Source organism: Achroia grisella, unplaced genomic scaffold (assembly GCF_030625045.1).
Source record: "Achroia grisella isolate CSIRO2021 unplaced genomic scaffold, CSIRO_AGI_Agris_v1 utg512, whole genome shotgun sequence".
Lineage (NCBI taxonomy): Eukaryota > Metazoa > Arthropoda > Insecta > Lepidoptera > Pyralidae > Achroia > Achroia grisella.
In genome coordinates this window covers 770,991-790,241 of record NW_026712906.1, presented here as the reverse complement: position 1 = coordinate 790,241, position 19,251 = coordinate 770,991, and the positions used below count along the sequence as shown (strand labels likewise).

The window sequence follows — 19,251 nt, the reverse complement described above, 5'->3', positions numbered from 1 at the left end:
ACATACTCGTAAATTATTGATGGCACTCCAAATCTGCAGAAATTTGCAAAATGATGGAAGACCAAAATCTACCAAGTGTAAATAAGTTTTGGTTATACCTACATTTCTTCATTCAGGTTAATTTTGCGTTTTTAGTCATATATAACAAAAATGATAAAATGAAGCTACAATCTTTTGTGACTTCAGAAAATCCATTTTATTACCGCATAAAAGTCTATTTATTCTTTTACAGTATCGTGTTTTATTATTAATTATCTTTTTTTTATTTATTATTAGAAATCTTTTAAATGTTATAAATTCGTTAAATGAAATAATTTACCACTATATTATTTTTTTAAACCTAATTCGATTGTTAGAGTTAATTTGTATAATTGCATACACATTAACTCTAACAATCGAACTACAGATAAAATTAACGAATCGCCGTCAAAAGTTCGTGTGAAAAAGCTCATTTTGTTTGACGCAGCATTCGCGTTGGGCTTTCGAGTGTCGGCCTGGCTCATGCATTGCCGTTCCCCCAAGGCAAACCCAACCAAGCCCAAGCCCAAGTTAGTTGGAAGTGTCGCGTGGTCGCGGCGAACGTGCCGGGCGTTACGCTCATGGACACTTTATTTTCATTCACGAAACGTTGGCATTCAATGAACTTAGATAGATACACCTATTTATTCATTATACTGATATAGTCTCTACTATCGGTGCTTTGTGTCTGTTCATGTTACCAATACGATTTGTTTTTTTTAAACGAATACCTAGAGCTCTAACATTTTCGAGCAAGTTGTTTCGATGTGTGAATTCTGAAGTTGTTCGCAGTGCTTTCAGTGTCAGCTGTGTAAGCTCGTTTGTTGTCCCTCTCTGTTGACACCAAAGGGAAAGAGAGGTCGGACTGCACCGAGCACTTTTGTTTTCATGATTTTCTTTACTGAAAAATAGAGCGAACTGATGAAATGTAAGTGTTGTTACTGTGTGTACTTTATATTATATTTTCATAAATCCTTTATATTTTTGAGATAACAAACCTTATATATTTATGTTAATTCAAATTATTGCCGAATATTTATTTTTGATATCATTAGAACCAAAAGTTTAGAAAATATAAATGCATACATATGTAAGTGAATATATTTGAAGATCGCTCCCAGTCATGTGGATGTCTGTAATTAAACTAACGTGTGTTTATAAATAGTTCCACTTAGTCTCCACTTTGAGTTTATCTTGTACGATATCCTTTACCGCGTACAATGTTTCTTACAATAGTCTTTACAAGTAGATATGTATATTATAGGCGTGTAGTATATATGTATATACACTATAAACTGTTACTTGATATTTTTGTTTATTATCATGTTCTTCTCTTAATTGTATCTGCTTGTTTCCCGTAGTTTTATGCATAATCTATGTACCTACATGTGCTTTCTGATTTCTGAATGGTATATCGTATACTCAATACAAAGCAACTTCTTTGTTACAAACAAACAAGTAGTTGTACAAATCTCCATAGAAGATGTTCCATGTTATTCATTGACATCATAACAATATAATATTATTTAAATATAAGATTAAATACAAGACTAGTTGTTACCCGTAATATCGTTTGCACAAAATTTCTTTCATCCCCTTCCAATATTTTGTTAAATAAAATGTACCCTATGTGCTTTTTTATTTAATTTTTATATTGAAATTTGAAAAGAAAATTTATTGTATCCCATACAATAAATTTTCTTTCAATAAGTTCAATAAGTTCCGTCCAATAGGTCGTGAAATGGTCGGTCCATTGACCGACAGATAGACGGACATACTTTCGATTTTTTTTATATTAGTATGAATGTAATGACGTATAAAGTCTAATACAGCACCTGTGTATCCAGGTTTGTCTAGAAAGGTGTAAATATTTAGACGAATGTTCGAATAGGTATTTGCTCTACTTTTAAATCAAGTTATATTTATTTAAAATGTTGTTTTGATTAAATTCCACCATTTCCTTTATTATGATTATTTAGTTCATGGATTCTATACACTTATTTATTTAGTAATATGGTATGTTATCTGTAATTGTTCAGTAGTAGAAATGTAAAACCAGAATTTCAACTAACTTTATTACCTAATTATTTTTTTTCTGTTTGTAATGAACAGGTCAAATAGTTAATTATTAAATTAAAAATAAACTTGTTAATTTTTTCCTTGTTTGTACTAATTAGTTATTATCAGCATTTTTGTGTAAACGCGTGGGCTTGCTGTGCTTTTGTATTTGTATGAAATAAATTTACTCTTAACATTTTCAAGTAAATCAAAATATTCAATTAAAAAAGAAACTTTGCATAAATTTATAAATACCTTGACAATTTATGTAATAATGAGTACATATATACCTTCTTAAGGTAACAAGATTCTTACTGAAGATTTTGTACATGTTTAATCATTTTTGAAAGAACGTAGGTAATTTGTATTTCATCTTATCGCATTTAAAAAAAAACTTTGATTATTACTATTCATCTATAATATTATACAATTAAATACGATTGGTGCAATTATTATTGAGTATCTATATTTAATTGAATGACAATCAAATTCAGAATCATTTCACTCAGTTCGAATATTGTTCCATACTGTCCACTGATCGACAGATGCGTTAAGGTCCCGACCGTTCTCCATACAAAATGTGCCACTACGAAAATTTAGTACAGCTGTACTAAATTTAGTTAATTAACTCGATGAAATTTTTTAGGCAACTAATATCATAAAGCAACTAATATCAACGTTACATATTAGACAGGCACTCTATGAACAAGGTGATTTAAAATTACATGTAAATGAAAAACGATTTCACTAAAAAAGATCTATGTTTAACTCGTTTGTATGAATAATGGAATTATAATTACTGTAGTTCAGAATAACGCAAAAATACTTTTATGTTTACTGTAATAATAGAGTAAGTTGATTAGAGCGGAAAATAGATATTTACAGTAAAATTGCGATTGAAAATATTGATGTCGCATTTAGTTGAGGGGAGACGCAAGGTGTGTAAATAGACATAGAACGAATGTTGAAGTGTTCTTCATCTTATATCGTATTTTATTGGACACGGTCTTCTTAATCGAGAAGCTTTCATCCTGACGAACTTGTCTCATCCTGTCAATAACCGACTTCGAAAACAAGCAATTGAAATGCCTTTTCACCCATATTTCTGAAGCGATATCTGATTCCTTACATTATATCAAGTTATTATTTATCAACATTTCTATGTTGATATATGATAAAAAATATATTATCAAACATTTATAATGTTTGATAATATATTTTTTATCAAATATTCCTACTGCACATTCTGATAATACATTTTTTATTGAGTATATGTATATGAACGTACGTAATTAAACATATGCTTTGTCCGTTCACTTGAATTTTGTAGGGCATCGCACTTCACTTGCCTGAATGACTCCAATATCAATTAAAACTTTATTTGATATATCTGTTATTTTTAATACATATGTAGTCTATATATATATACATACTCTAGCGCAATCTAGTCCCCAACTAAGCTACTAAATTGAATTAGTGGTTTCAACCGATTTATTTAAATTATGATTTTCTCTTTGCACCTAATAGGAAACATCATAATTTAAATAAATCGTTATTTAATTTGCAATTTGCATAAAATTAATTAACCTACCTATTATATTCTTGTTAAAGAATAAACATTACTTCAACAAAGTAAATTTTCCCTATAATGTTACATTGTATAGAAACTATACATTGTCCTGTTTTTGAATTATAAATCTGTACTTCAAAAAATACCCAGAGTTCAAAGATACCCATCGTCTCTTATGAGTTATACGACCTTTTTAACTGAACTGCAAGCTAATTAGACATATATGTTATATTATATTATATTAATAACTAGCTGTACTCGCGACTTCGTCCGCGTGGAATTCAGCTTTATTTTTCTACATTAAAAGTTCTTAAGTTACTCCTCATTATATACATTAGCTATCTACCAAAAAAGTCCCGTCAAAATCGGTTCAGTCATTTCAGATATTAGCCGAAACAAACAGAAACACAGACAAAAAATGCAAAAAAAAAAATTATTTTGGTGACTAGTATTTATATTTATATGTATGTAGTAAAAAAACGGTTATTTCAATATTACAAACAGACACTCCAATTGTATTTATATGTATAGATTATTGTGTTATTTATACAAATAAATAGCAGTAGTATATAATGTTATTCAAAACAAATATAGACACTTGACGGCCTCGGTGGTCCAGCGATTTGGCACACCGCTTTACTTCCGGTGGTCGCGGGTTCGATTCCTCGCATGTTCGATTCGATTTCGAAAAATTTCGAGTTCGATTACTCATGAATACAAATGTTTGCACACATTTGTATTTATGAGTATTATTATTATGTATCAGTCTGGGTGTTCTATGTAAATATGTTATGTAATTTTTTACAAAAAAAAATCTAAGTATTTATATGTCAGTTGTCAGTTGCGTTTTGGGTAGTACCCAAAACGCAAGTTCTGCTTACCTTGGGACTAGATGGCGCTGTGTGAATATTCCAGGGGTATTTATTTTTTGTTTATTTATTTATTGTACACAATCACTGTTTACACAAAGACACGCAGTTTTATAATTAACTCTTTTTCGAAGTTGGTACAATACATAAAAATACAGAATTTATTGTTAGGTTGTTCCTTGTTTACCACCATAGTAGTATAAAAAAGATACACAATCTTATTGGCTAAGATGAATTACCAGAAATATTCTGTAAAAAGTCATCTCCGTACCAAAATCTCACCTATTACAGCCACCAAGAAGCTTAATTTGTAACCTGTGCTTCGTAGGGTCAGTTTAGGCAGTATAATTACGGGATAAGAGGCACGATATCTTACTCTTCTGAAAGGGCAACATGTTGTACATTCGATACTGTTTTAATTAACATTCATTCTTACATTATTATATCCCCTCCGATCGATACCCCGTCCACTTCAAACGGGAATAGAAATTACGACGGCCTGAGCGGAAGTTCGAACCTAACGTTACCCTCAGACTAAGGTCGTATCCGTGAGACGGAACTATGCCTTCCGCGGGTTTGGAGTCCCATCTGCACTCGCCTCTGTCATCCGGTGAAGCTGTAAAGGCCAGCTGCGGCCAACAGCATTAGAGTAATCCAAAAAAACATTCTTGTACTTAATTGAAGATTTATATTGTTTATAATATGTTGTGGTCACAGTAAAGTTGGCTCTTATCAGTTTAGACGCGGGCCACAGTTTGTCCTCAACTTGTGTGGTGTCAAGCTTTACTATCAATGGATTTTCTGTTTACTACGTTCTTTCGTTATCTACGAGACAAATATATAATATTTATCAGAAATAATTGTAGTTTTTATAATTATATATGTAGTGAAATAAAATGACTCATTGGAGCTCTTTCTAAATAGATACTTTCCATAATACAGGAATGATCATAAATGTTGTTTCCAATTTACTGTTATTTAGCAATTAATAACAATTTAAATGAAATTTTTTCATGCTTTATTTACAAGAATTATTACAATAATAGAAATATTATTCATAAAGTAATTATGATAATAATGATTAAAGTACAAGTAGGTTATTTTATTAATGTATGTAGTGTGACATACATTAATAAAATAACCTACTTTTTAATACAATAAGTATAATAATTATATCCACATATATGTATTTATATTTAAGATGATGATGTTATGTAATGTTGTAACATTTATAAGTTGCTACTAATAATATGTTTCTTTGTTGAAAAATCAATTCCATATTGTAAATAGTAATTATGTAGTAATAATTAGTAAGGTAACATAATTCTTTATTTTGTTGCAGAAATCGCTTTCTATATCTTGTGCATACAAGAATATTTTAAGTAAACAAGGAACATTCACACCACCCACGAAGCAAGATAACGCAGCGTCCCGTCCACAAAACGTAATCTGGTACACGGTAACAGGAAACGATGAAGATAGAGTCCTCATCGTAGATATATCATAGATGAGAGACAACTTTCACATCATTGACACTATTATGGTTAGCTGACGATTGCCTAGCGATTCGAGAATGATTATAATAATGTCAACAAACTTACCCACTGCCATACATACAGACAGACGTAGTGTATGTAAAAACAATAATTTTATAACTGCCATAAGATCACCAGAGTATTCTCCCGTAGATAATACAATGACTGCAGCGCATGATAATGGTGCTGGCCTGGTGATAAAAGAAATATGCCAAGTAAGAAATACCTGTAGAGAAATGACCAATGATAATCATTCCAATGATAATTTAGTGGAAATTTATGAAACGACTGATTTAGATAGATGTAGAATACTAAATATGGATAATTACGAATATAAAGAAACGATCGAAAGGCGAGATTCACACATAATCAGAGAATTAAAACGAAACGAAATGCATACTAAAAGATACGTATATGGAAAAGAATCGATTATCGAAAAAAGGATGGAAGTTAATATGTACAGATCAGGACAGGCCACTGATTTCAAATTTAAATTCATCCGGGATGTACGGCAGTGCACAGGAGCGGTTGGGAGGACAATGGGCGTATGCGTGCAAGTTATTGCCGTCATAGGATTATTGTTGACAATGATGGCGACTTGTGATGCGGCGCCGGTGAGTTCCCGACTGGAGCGCAATGCACATTCACATGTGGTAAGTTGCTCCTAAGATTTACCTAGTTATTTGATATACTGTGTATATGCAATCATAATCATCATCATTTTAGCCTGTGTCTATCCATTGTTTAGAGGCCTGTCCCAATAACTTTCACCATGTGCAATCTTCCGCCTTCCGCATCCAACCAGTCTCGGCCAGATTTGTTATGTCGTCGGTCTATCTTGCAGGAGGGCGCCCGACACTCCGTCGCCCATATATGTATATGTATATTCAATATTAAAGAAAATTATTCCATCGTAACGTTTCGGAAGTAAGTGTGCGAGCGCCATATTTACATGTAGCTGAGTCCTCGCTGCGCCTTATGCATACTAAATAGTCTAGAGATATCCTGACGACTTGTAAGCTTTCGTCTCGTCTGAACTTCGCCGGAAACTGGCTGCTTATTATACTGGCATTGTCTGCGTTATCTGAATCCGTCTGATTTACCAGACAATGTCTTTCTATATCCTCTTTTTCCAAGTGCTCTTGCATTTTTGTATGAGGCTCTTTTATTCAAAACAAAAGCGGCTTTGACTAGCTTCTCCTTTAAAGAATAAGTACAGTTGATAACAAAAATCGCACAACATAATTTAAAAACATTTTAATACTTTTATTATTCCACATTTTAATTAATAATATCAATTTAGATATTTATTCACCTTAGATTTTTAATTTTCAATTTAACATTTCTCTGCAGATTTTAATATAAAACTCATATGACTTTCACACAATTACTTTAAAAAAATGTTTTATTTATTATTTCTACATCATTAATAATAATCATTTAAACGAATCAAGTAAAGCCCATAATGAAAAATTTCTAATCATCTTATATATAAATTAAACATTTTAGACACATATATTTGGGTCTTCGGTATATTTTATATTTGTTTACTATTAGTTTTTTAATGTTACGGAAAAAGGACGTTATCCTTTGACGGATTAAAGTCCATTCTAAGTCGTATATCCATCGAGTGCAAGTAATATGGGGACAAAAAGCTGGCGTGTCGTATTAGATTAGTGGCAGTGATAGACGGACGGACCATTCGGGGCAAGATTAATGGGCTAAGTGACGAGTGGGAGGTTTTCCTGAGCATATACGGAGTTGGGAAGTAGTCCCCACACATTTATTACTTAGACTGTTACAAATTGTGAAAAATTTTCATTGGGGCATCAGTTCAATCTTTGTAACAATTGAGAATAAACGAAATAAACTATAACGAAAACGTATACACCTGTACGTACACATTTTGAGACTGGAAATTGTAATAAGGAATCAATATAATTGTAAATATTATAATAAATGTATTTTTAGTATCCATACTATAATATTATAAATGCGAAAATATGTGTGTCTGTTTGTATGTTACCTTTACACGACCAAACGGGTGTACGTATCTCAATGATATTTGATATGATACACATGGATGTAGACTAAAAAATAATCTGGAAGAAGTAAAATGTTTAGTGACAGTTAGGTAAGTGGTCATTAGAAAGAAAGAAAGAAAGAAAGAAAGAAAATTGTTTAATTGGTACACTGAAAATAATTTTTAAAATTAAGTTTACATTTTATATTAATAATTAGAGTACCAACTAGGTCTCCGCTCAGCATATGTCGTGACGATATATAAATATAATAAAATAATAATAATAATACACATACATACATAAATCCAGGCGGACAACACAAAGCAAACATTTACGACATAATACCATATATAAATAAAAACCAAACATAAACTACACACTGAAAACATAAAATAAACATAAACATAAATTCTGGTGATACTAGGATACCCTGCATTACCCCGCTCTTGGAGTGCAGACACATCACGGCACAGTTTTCTGAGTGAGGAGGAGTATTTTTTTAAATTTATTTTTAAAAATCTGCACAGTTAAGGAATCTTTTATAGGAGGAGGTATATTATTCCAGCACTTCGTAGCAGAATAGCGAAAACTACCACGAAACGCTGCCGTTCTATGTAGGGGCACATCAAATGAACGCCGCGTGAATGATATTTTTTTCGTAAAGATATTCGGGAATCTTTTTTTTTTACAACTTCAAATAGTAAGCTGGCAAAGTGTAGTTTACGCCGTGTTTCCATACTCATAAGGTCTTTACTATTTAAATATGGTGATACGTGGGCTCTGCGAGGTATCGGAAAACAAAATCTTGCACAAGAATTTTGAACGCGCTGTATAATCTTTTTTGTGCGAGCTTATGACTGTGTCCGCATAATTCAACTTGGATAAAATCAAGGATTCGCATAGATAAATTCGCATGTCCACGGATAAATACTGTCTAACCTTATATAATACTGAGATTAGGACTGAGATATATTTTCGTATCATTCAAGTAATACTTATATACAAAATAAGCATCGAATTAAAACTTGTTTTAGTCATTTGAAAATAAGTTAGTTTATTACAATAAGTAGGATCATATAGTTTATAACAAGAATAATAATAAGCTGTGGTGATACGTGATTTTAGTTGCTTCTCTTAAATTAAATTTGATTTCCGTTTTTTTTTATTTATTAACTCTTACGTAGTAACAGAGAAGTGTATGGGCGTGTTAAGGAACATTCACACTGTATTATATCGCTTCGTGGGTGGTGAGAGTGTTATTTAGCAACTTTCCTTAGAAACGCAACACTGCAATCATTTTAAGAATATGAATATAATTATTATTGAATGTAAGCGGATTATCGTAATAAGAGAAAATAATCGAACTAGATACAGATACAAATTAAATGCAATATGCATTTAATTCTTCAATTTTTTTTAAAAGTAATGCTTACATAAATGTAAAAATTATTCCCAAATATATTATATTTTTAACAACGTTAACAATCAACAATTTACAACCACATTTCAATAAAACTAATATAAAACAAAAGACTAAATTATAAATTTATTATGTGCCAGTATCAAAAAAGGCGGTAGATATATATCACGTTAAATGTTAACTATTTGTCACTCCTAACATATAAATAAGTATTTTATTGTTTGTATGACAGTTACATTTAGCACCGACAATACATTAATTACTATTGAAATAAACCCTTTTATACGCAAGCCGAAAAGAAGATTACCCACGATTACAAGTTAAATTAGCCGACTTGGTGTATAAATCAGACTTGAACCCGGTTTAATTACAATTTAAACACGGCGTGACCGTAGTGGTTAGCGGCTTCCTGCGCCCGCGCAACTAGGTCGTGTTTGTATTAAACTTTAGTTATGTAAGTGTTAACTGGTTCATTGCAATGCTGTAAGAGAGGGGAAGGAGGGAGCTATTTTGTATATTTTCTGCATAGTATTGTATTGTATATACAAATATATAATTCATGACAAATGTAGTTGATTCCTTAAAAGAACCCGGTTGCCAGATGTAACCAAACTTTGAACTATTTATAAGATCAGTGTTAGAGTAATTGCTTTCAAAAAATAAAATATTCTTTGAAAGCAATTACTTCATAAAAGCGCATTCGGTTTTAATAAGAATATCATGTATCATACCAGCAAGAAAAACCCTCGAATTTTCATACTTGCAGCTAGGGATCATCAATAAATTATATCACACCTATTTTTATGAGATATAGGTGATTGTATATATTTTATGAGACAAAGCGGTGAGAGATTCCTAAATTTCGTGTCACATTTCCAAATCTAACACATCTTGGTATTAGACAAGACCTTTGGATTTTTTACTAGAATAGTTCACATTCCAAAATATGTGACGTCAAACTAGAATATGATAAACATAAATGGAGGTCTAATATGACATATGACTACCTGTGACAGGACAGGGGGAGGGGTCAAAAATCATGTATGTAATTTATGGACAACTCCCTATATGATGAAACGTTAATGAAATAATAAAGTATCTTTACAACGTGAGCAAGTGGCTAGGTATATAGTTGTATTTCGAAATTTCCTTCTCTTTTCCATTGTATTGTGCTTTGTTACTTCAGCCAACTCTTACGAAATCCTTCGGTGATAAAGACTGATGATATTATATATGCTTACTCTGTTACTGGAAGGATCATATAATTTTCTCTTGAATTGATAATTTGTGCTTTGTTCTCCTAATCGCCTCAAACAATGTCATCGCCATTTATGATAAATAATCAAACAATTCAAAGAATGACACATTGCATTCCTACTTCACCATAATACGGCCATAATAATAAAAGTATCGGCTTTTATTTCCACCTTCTGCATACCTAACATATAAAACCAAAAATACATTTTATTTCACCAACGGATGGTGCATAATGCGTTACTTAAATCTCAATGTGAATGGAAAATATTTTCGCTTGCTTTTAGCAAATTGTCTGCTACCTCACATTTTCCCGCATCAATTTCTCTGTAGTTCTTTTAATAGCTCTCACTGCTCATGTAACGAACACGTCGTTTCGGTATCTTTTGTTACGTTTAAATGATGCGCCAACACTATAGGGAATGTTGCTCTTTGTTTTATCATATCTTTGTTTTATTTAATCTTACCTACAAATAAAGCAAAATAGTTTCTACACAATATACAGCATACTCGTATATAAATATCTTCTTTTATATTATATTTAAGGCTCTATCTGTTCTTCATTAAGTATATTATTATTATTACTAGGTAGGGTTACCAACCACGTTACAATGGGTTTGAGATCTATCTTATTTATCTCATCCACCAAACAATAGCAATGGCTATGCAGACTGCCCTTGGATATAGAGCCATGGGCTTGTTTACTATTTTAGATATATGAAAAAAATGCTTTAATATTTTTGAAGAAACTTTATAAGTACATAGATATATTATACTGTAGAAAAATGATTTAAGTATATTCAGAATTCACTGTAAAGGTAAAAAAGAAAAATATATATACTGGCATGATTATAAAAACATATCTAACGGTAACAGTAACTCAAAATTTGTCAAGTGTGAATGCATTACAAAAATCTAACCATCCTTGTATACTTTTTATTGAGGGGGCTATTGCTTGTTTTGGAACTGTAGCACTGCGACCTACAGAGATTTATTATGGTCAAACATTTTTTTAAATTTGCTACCTAGACTCGTTAGGGATAAGAATTGAGGGATGATGAATATTCTTTGGAGCATAGGTTTTTTCTCCTCAGAGTAAAGTGTGTACTTTCCAAAGGAGATATTTCGTTTGAAAACTAAAGTACCATAATTATGTGATATGTGTGACTGAGTAACGAAAATCTAACTATCTTTTATCTAAAATTCACTGTTACTGTGGTCGTATATTTTCTCGGTGATAAATGTAACGTGGGATCCTTAATAAATCACCGGGAGAGACGACACATCGAACTATCAAAGTTTTAAGATAGTAAAATATTGTTAGCTTACGTTCTTAAATAAAATCTTAGATAAAATCGCATATGTTATAAGGAAATAAAAACCGATATTAAATACCAAGTAATTTGAAAAAGAATAGATTGGTAATTTCGTTCTATTTTTTATATTACATCTTCTATATAGTCTGTAAAATGTAAGATTCTGTAATAACAATATACATTCACAATTATTATCCCAGATATAGTCAACTGTTGGTATCATGATTAAAAAAATATGCATACTCATACACATATTTAGTACATGCATGCAGACATTCCCACATTATACGGAATCAAAGTGGCTGGACGACGAGTGAGTGGATGGAGGAGTCTACCGCCGTCATTCGGATTAATTATATTTGTTAACGTTGTTTCTATTACCGGTAAGTTATCAACCAAAATTTTAATATTGTCAGCCAGATTTGAACTCGCATCCACGAGACGATTGAAACTTGAAGTCATGTAGTAAACCATTATACCACAATGCTCTCAATTAGTTAATTCATATTTCATTATTAATAAAACTTCATTTTGAGACGATTCTAATTGATACATATGTGTAATAAAAAAAATGCTTTCCTTATATTCTATTTGAACGACAAGTAATTTTTCAATAAATTGACATCCCTATTGCTAAAGTAATAAGGTGTGCAACCACAGTATATTTATATTCCCTTCCCCAAGTTTATTACTGGCGTAGGAGGTGCAACTATATTGTCTGTCCCGCCTCGTGCCGAATGTATAGATAATAAAACGGGATAACATCTTGTTTCGTCGACGACACCAACTATTATAATTACACTGCTCGCTTTAGTTGTAACGAGAGATAACGAGTGACAAATGAACCAACTGGAAATATTAGAATTATATATAGACAGACATCTATTTGCTGTTTATTGTTCTCTCCAAAAGACTAGAAATTCAGTCAATATAATTATAATAAATAACTGGACAATTAACACAGCGCCATCTAGTCCCACGGTAGGCAGAGCTTGTGTTATGAGTACTAGACTGGTATAAACCTAGAAAACACCCAGACTGATACATACAATCATACTCGGCGATTATCGGAAGAAAAACGGTGTCCTATACCGGCCGTCAAATTATTATAGATAAAAAAATGGTTAATTACTAGAAGAAAGTCAAAATCAAAATACGTAATTTAATCATATACAACACTGTATACCACTCTTTTATCACTATTCCTAGTAATTCAGCTAACTACTTAAAAACTACGATTTATAAATCTACATATTAATAACCACAAAAACATTGTCATTATCATATAACATATTATCTTAGACATGTTTAGCATATTATACATAGATCTAGCATTCTAGATAAACTACAGAAGCTATTGTGCGTACAGATATATTACATTACTGTATACAGATGTATTGTGGCTGTGCCAGAGTTAGGACATATCCGATACAAAGCTAGTCTACGTAGATATTGTTTGGCGGGTAAATGCGGGCAAACTAAGACACACATTGTCTCGTCTCGGCTTTCTGTAGTCCTCTTCATTATGTAGATCCTAGACAATCAGCCTTACTTAGGTCAAAAATAAACACCAACCACATGCTTTTTATTTTCTCAGTCAGCAACTCTACACCCGCATCTGTTAACTGCCCTTTCAAAAACTAAAGTCTATTGTATATTTGTAGTTTGTATCTTTGTAGTTTGTATTGTTTGTTCGGCATATTATAACTCAGAAAAATTGAAATACTGGGTGTATTACAAACAGCTATTGCTTACCTGCGGAGAGGAGAGTGCGTCTCAAATTCAGAGTTAAATAAAAAAAAAATAGTTTTAAATTATTACTATGATATTTACTTAATTAATGTTAACAATGCTTCTAACTACGCCATCTGAAATTACAGACGTGAAGCCATACTCATATAACTAAAAGCTATAAAAATTTGATCGCCCAACGTGGGGCTCGAACCCACGACCCTGAGATTAAGAGTCTCATGCTCTACCGACTGAGCTAGCCGGGCTTATAAAAGTTTTCTGAAAATATTGAGTGTATTCTATTTCAAGCTATTACAAAAATAGTTAAATCCAAGGTTACATAATCTGGCATAGTTAATCTATATACAAATAATATATTTTTATCTTTTATAATTGTGTTATATTTTTTAAGCAAAACCTTGAAATAAATTTATAGAAATTGTAAACATTAAGGATATTTTGTTATAATCTAACATTTTATACAATTTTTCCTTCACATAAATTTTTATTTCAGCTTGACGATAATTGAGTTCGTCAGCAAATATTCTACTGATTAACATGATCTCCGAACATCGTTGGAGGTCATAAAGTTGACCTATATTCTCGCCAAGCCTATCAGCATCATCCTATCCGCATAATGTACAAATTATTATTAGATTTTGTACCTTAACGCTATGTAGACAACGGCTAAATTGAAGTAATATCCACTCGGCACTGGCACAGTACGTACTGAAAACACCTTTTCATTTAACATCATTAACTTGTTATGAAGGAAGACATCAATCATGCTTCATACTCAATATATGTAGGTATGTATAAATATCGGCACATATGTAATCTGTAATAAGAAAATAATAAGAAAATTTGTATTAAAATATAGTATTATTCTATACCCTATTAATTTTATGAACACAAATCTACTCTATCTATTTTTAATTGGTATGATTAGTATTATTACACAGACTGACAGAATACCATTCGATTTTATTATGATATTATTTTATTACACCAAATAATCGCCTGTGCTAAATATGTTAAAAGGTATATGAAACAAAAAAGAAGAAAGTTAAGACTTAAAAAATGATGAATGAAATCTGTGAAAGATTATATGGCTAGAAGGGAAGTGAATAACGGAATTGCCTGCCGAAAGAACAAATGAAAAAGAAAAACATAAAGAAGGAAAATGATAAATAGACAAGTATGCACTGGCATTTATTTATTGAGCATATCGAATAATAAGTTGTCAATAGCTATACGTCGAGTAGAACCAATAGCATCTAAAATTCCAAATTACTATTTATTTCGCGTAGTTGACCATGCACTATGTAATTAGAATTTGCATTTCAAAATTGCTCCGCGACGGATGAGCGTGCCTTAATTAGCACCTGGAAGCTTCATCAAAAGTAATTAAACTGGCTCCTGATTAAATTTATGCTTTGGAATGGAAACCGCGTTATTTCCATAATAATTCAAAATTGATTATATTATTATACAACAGTAAAACAAACGAGTCTATCTATGTATCATTGAAATTCAAATTCAAAATATCTTTATTCATGTAAGTATATTACAGACTCTTATTTATGTCAAATTTACCGCAGTTCAAAATAATTTCGAGATGAGAAGAACTGACATTTCTCATTCTTTTCAAATAAATTTTGTACATGTTTACAATACAGATTCATTTAAATTCATTTTGGGAGAATAAAGTGACCATCATGTTAATACACATCTTCCTTTAATTCATTAATATTATGAACAATAGTTTGGAAGGAAAATTGGGTGACTGCGGCACTAAATTCCCTAAAAAATAGAGCACGAATGTCATGAACCCCTATTTTCCCTGAGGGGGTAGTCGCAGGCAATGTTGACTGTCAACGTTGTAGACTTATAGATGGCTTCATTATAAATTCGCCCTTTTAGGATATATAGTAATAACCTAAATATACAACGAAGAATACTTGGAAACTTGCAATGTTATCGTCGTCTGCAATCAGAAAACAGTTTCACTTAACCAAGTGAATTTATGTTTATTTGCATACATATTCAAACATATCATAACAATATATGATCCGGCAACTTGCAATGTCTACTACGGCTACTACTGTGATTACTTGCCAGGACAGAGGTTTTTGTTAACTTCTGTGAACTTTTGACTTCACTTCTTAATTTTTAACATTGTCACCTTTCATAGAACAATGTTGCGTTTAACAGAATACGTATACCTATACCAAATTATAGTAATTTATATCTTTACTATTAGAATACACACTAATGTAGAAGTTTGCAAACTTCATATTATTTAAAAATGAAGTGTATTTTAAAGGATTTCTTTCTAATGTTATTATTTGTATATTTTAAAGTCACATTCATTGACATATTATGCTACTTTTATAATATAAAAGAGTAATATATTTATATAAACTTTACAGAGATTACACTAATTACCAAAGATATACATTAAATATAAAAGGGGAAAACACATTCTCTATATTAATGTTAAACTTGCAAGATTAATTAGAATAAGGTCCTTCACTTTCTACACAAATTAATTCTGCTTGTCAAAAATTAACGTCCAATTTGCGTCTTGTGAATCCTTGATTTTCTTGGAATAACAAGAACTCGAAATCTTATCTCGGATTGTACCAATGCTTTGTTTACTAAAATAAAATTATTAAGATCTTTCATTATAAAATATATTTCAGTATTTGTTAAAGAGTTCAAGAAATATTTTTTATGTAAGTGTTGACACACCTGATGGTAGCTGGTAACCAATTCCTATATGTATGAACAGCACTGATATCACTACTGACATCCCGTAGTCTTGTGACGTTCTTTGTACAACTCATGCGTTGTCACTCCGGAGGGCTAAGGAGCCATGACTATGCTATATCCTGTCATTTTAGTAAAATAATAATCTTTACTTTATTTTTAAATTCCAATAGTTACAATTTTTTAAACTGAACTGTATTTTATTATCGCTAACCCAATTTTAACGTCCGGTGCTGATTTACAAATTCTAACAATAGGTTTTGAGATTATCGGATTTTCATTAAATCTACATTTACAGTAGACATAATAAGCCTAGTTTTATCTAATATACAGTCGTATCATCATAATAATAATTAGTGAAGTAAAAACGTTGTACTTCTTTATATAAAAAATTACGCGAATGAAGCAGTATAAAATATGGCACAGTTAAGGTTTATAGAAGAAGGAGAAACACTAATATTTTATAATGACTACATTAAATTAATAAAAAAATTGCATACATAGCCATGCATTTGACAATAACATATACATACATAATATATCAGTATTTAATCTTTACTAATAGACCTTTAATAACGTTCAAATTTTATATAATTATTGTAACCTTTGGTGACTATAGTGAATTTAGGCCACTGGGCGACCTTTTTAATAATGATAATTTATGAATTCATTGGTCACACAATATAATTCTATTGTCAGTCCAAGGGACCGATTTGGAGTAATACTTAGCAGAAATGTAGAAGTCAGTAGTACCGTTGTTGGATTGAATCTACTAAGGTAATAATTGAATTAGTTTTAGTTAGTACATATTAGTTTTCTTGTTATTGTACAGATGCTAATCAAGAAGTGACAAAAGCAAGATGAGATCCCCTTTTTGAGATGAAATAAATGTCTTTTACCTGAGGTATATGTTTATTTAAGTCGTAAATTTTTAATACAACACTAATAGGGCCTAGTTACAGCTTCTATATGATTGATTTTTCATTAAATTGATAACTGACTAGTTTATAAGTCTAAGAAACAGTTATAAATGTAATACTGAGGAACGTTAACATATCCCTATATAGTATAGTAAGTAAGATATCCAATGTTCGTGTATGTCGTGTTATGGGTTTCTGTTTTGCATATAAAAATTACATTTCATCAGGTATATGTAAATTTAAAATTCTTATTAATTAATCTTAATCGAAAAAAAATAATGGTACCTGTAATCGTCGTTGACAGATCTTCGTATTTAACACGTATTATCTTAAAGTTAGAGATAATTCTTATATTATGTAGGTCAGCAATCCAACATTAGCATCTCTTTAAAGCATAATTACTCTACGCGTGTGTAATGTGTTGTTTGAGCTATATTTAGCAACATGGAAGTTAATCTTAATTCCGGATCGTTTTTAAGATCAACTTGCAACTGGCCAGTCTTCGCTGATTGGTATGTTCGGCCGGAAATTGCGTTTCATGGGACAAATATAGCGATCCAGACAGAGTAAGATATACCAAAACGTGCTATAAAATTAGTAAGTCAGAAAGGAACAGAGGTATTCTCTCTGTTCAGATGCGGTCACTGCCTGCGCTATTTACATGAGAATTAATGATAATTATGCATTACAGATAGTAGTGCAGTGTACACAATGTTTTATCACTTTTAGAGGAAATTTGAACTAGTGCACTAGTTTAAATACATTTTGCAAGAATTTATGTCATAAAATTTGATAACAGCTCTCTACATTTACGCTTAGAATAACTTCGTCGTACTACAAACAGACAGAATACGAATAAACAGAGCTAAAGGAAAACACTAAATATATTTTAAGGACGATAACGATTTAAGCATCTGAATTCATTTTTCATAGTATGGCTAGATTTATATTAGTAAAATCGTTAACAGTATACGCGACAAAGAACACAGTCGCGTTGCACGTACGACAATATTTCTACTATCTACGACAGTTACGGCTGTTACCACTACAAATAAATTGTATTTTATTTATTAATTTATACTCTTAATTTTTTAAATTAATTTAGTGTGCATACACTAACATCCCATAAAAAGTCATGCGTATATAATATATATAATGGTATAGGTAAGTGGTGAGTATAATTACACTGCCTTTAAAGCATAATATAAAGAAATGCAAAATAAATTACTGGCGATATAATTAATTGAGACAATGATAATTTTGACAGCAACAAAATTGTTGTTGTACCAAACAATTTTGTACAAAGTACCGCTCTGGTAAAGTGGTGTTAAGTAGATTACATATTATAACAGTATGTGTAACCAATAACATTGTTATACCCAGCTTAAAATATACAATATTTCATTCATAGATTCGAATTTGTACATTCAAATTATTACTCATACCTACTCTGATACTATTATTCATTTATATTATCATGCAACATTACCACAATAACGTAAATATTTTATATTATATAGTAAAATTATATAACACAAATAGATGACGCTTATGCAATAACAATAAAAATATTTTAAATTATTCATTAATAAAATAGGTAAGTAGGTGTAGATGGAACTGTCTTTATGATTAATAAACGTACTATAATTTAATTCATTTAATCTTTTAATTCATACTAGTTATATTACACCCACAGATAACATAATATTATATAGTTACACCTGTACCCCTGACTTCGCACATTTGGTATTTGACTCTTCGTTT

The 19,251-nt window shown here is 31.0% G+C and overlaps 1 protein-coding gene and 1 non-coding gene across 3 annotated transcripts in view; one reads left to right on the top strand and one right to left on the bottom strand.

Annotated features, from left to right (window-relative positions):
• The first annotated feature begins 567 nt into the window (after positions 1-567).
• LOC131846883 (matrix metalloproteinase-14-like) overlaps positions 568-19,251 on the top strand; it is a 186,685-nt gene continuing 168,001 nt past the window's right edge. Inside the window, exons 1-2 of one of the 2 annotated variants that reach the window (XM_059196311.1) lie at positions 568-877; positions 5,858-6,703. In XM_059196311.1, the coding sequence (XP_059052294.1) occupies positions 6,089-6,703 (615 nt within the window). In that variant the 5' untranslated portion in view covers positions 568-877; positions 5,858-6,088. Of the gene's footprint in view, positions 947-5,857; positions 6,704-19,251 lie in introns of both variants that reach the window. The other variant, XM_059196310.1, reaches the window with a different exon arrangement.
• Positions 13,989-14,061, bottom strand: Trnak-cuu (transfer RNA lysine (anticodon CUU)). The gene has a single exon. It is a non-coding gene; the product is annotated as a tRNA-Lys (tRNA).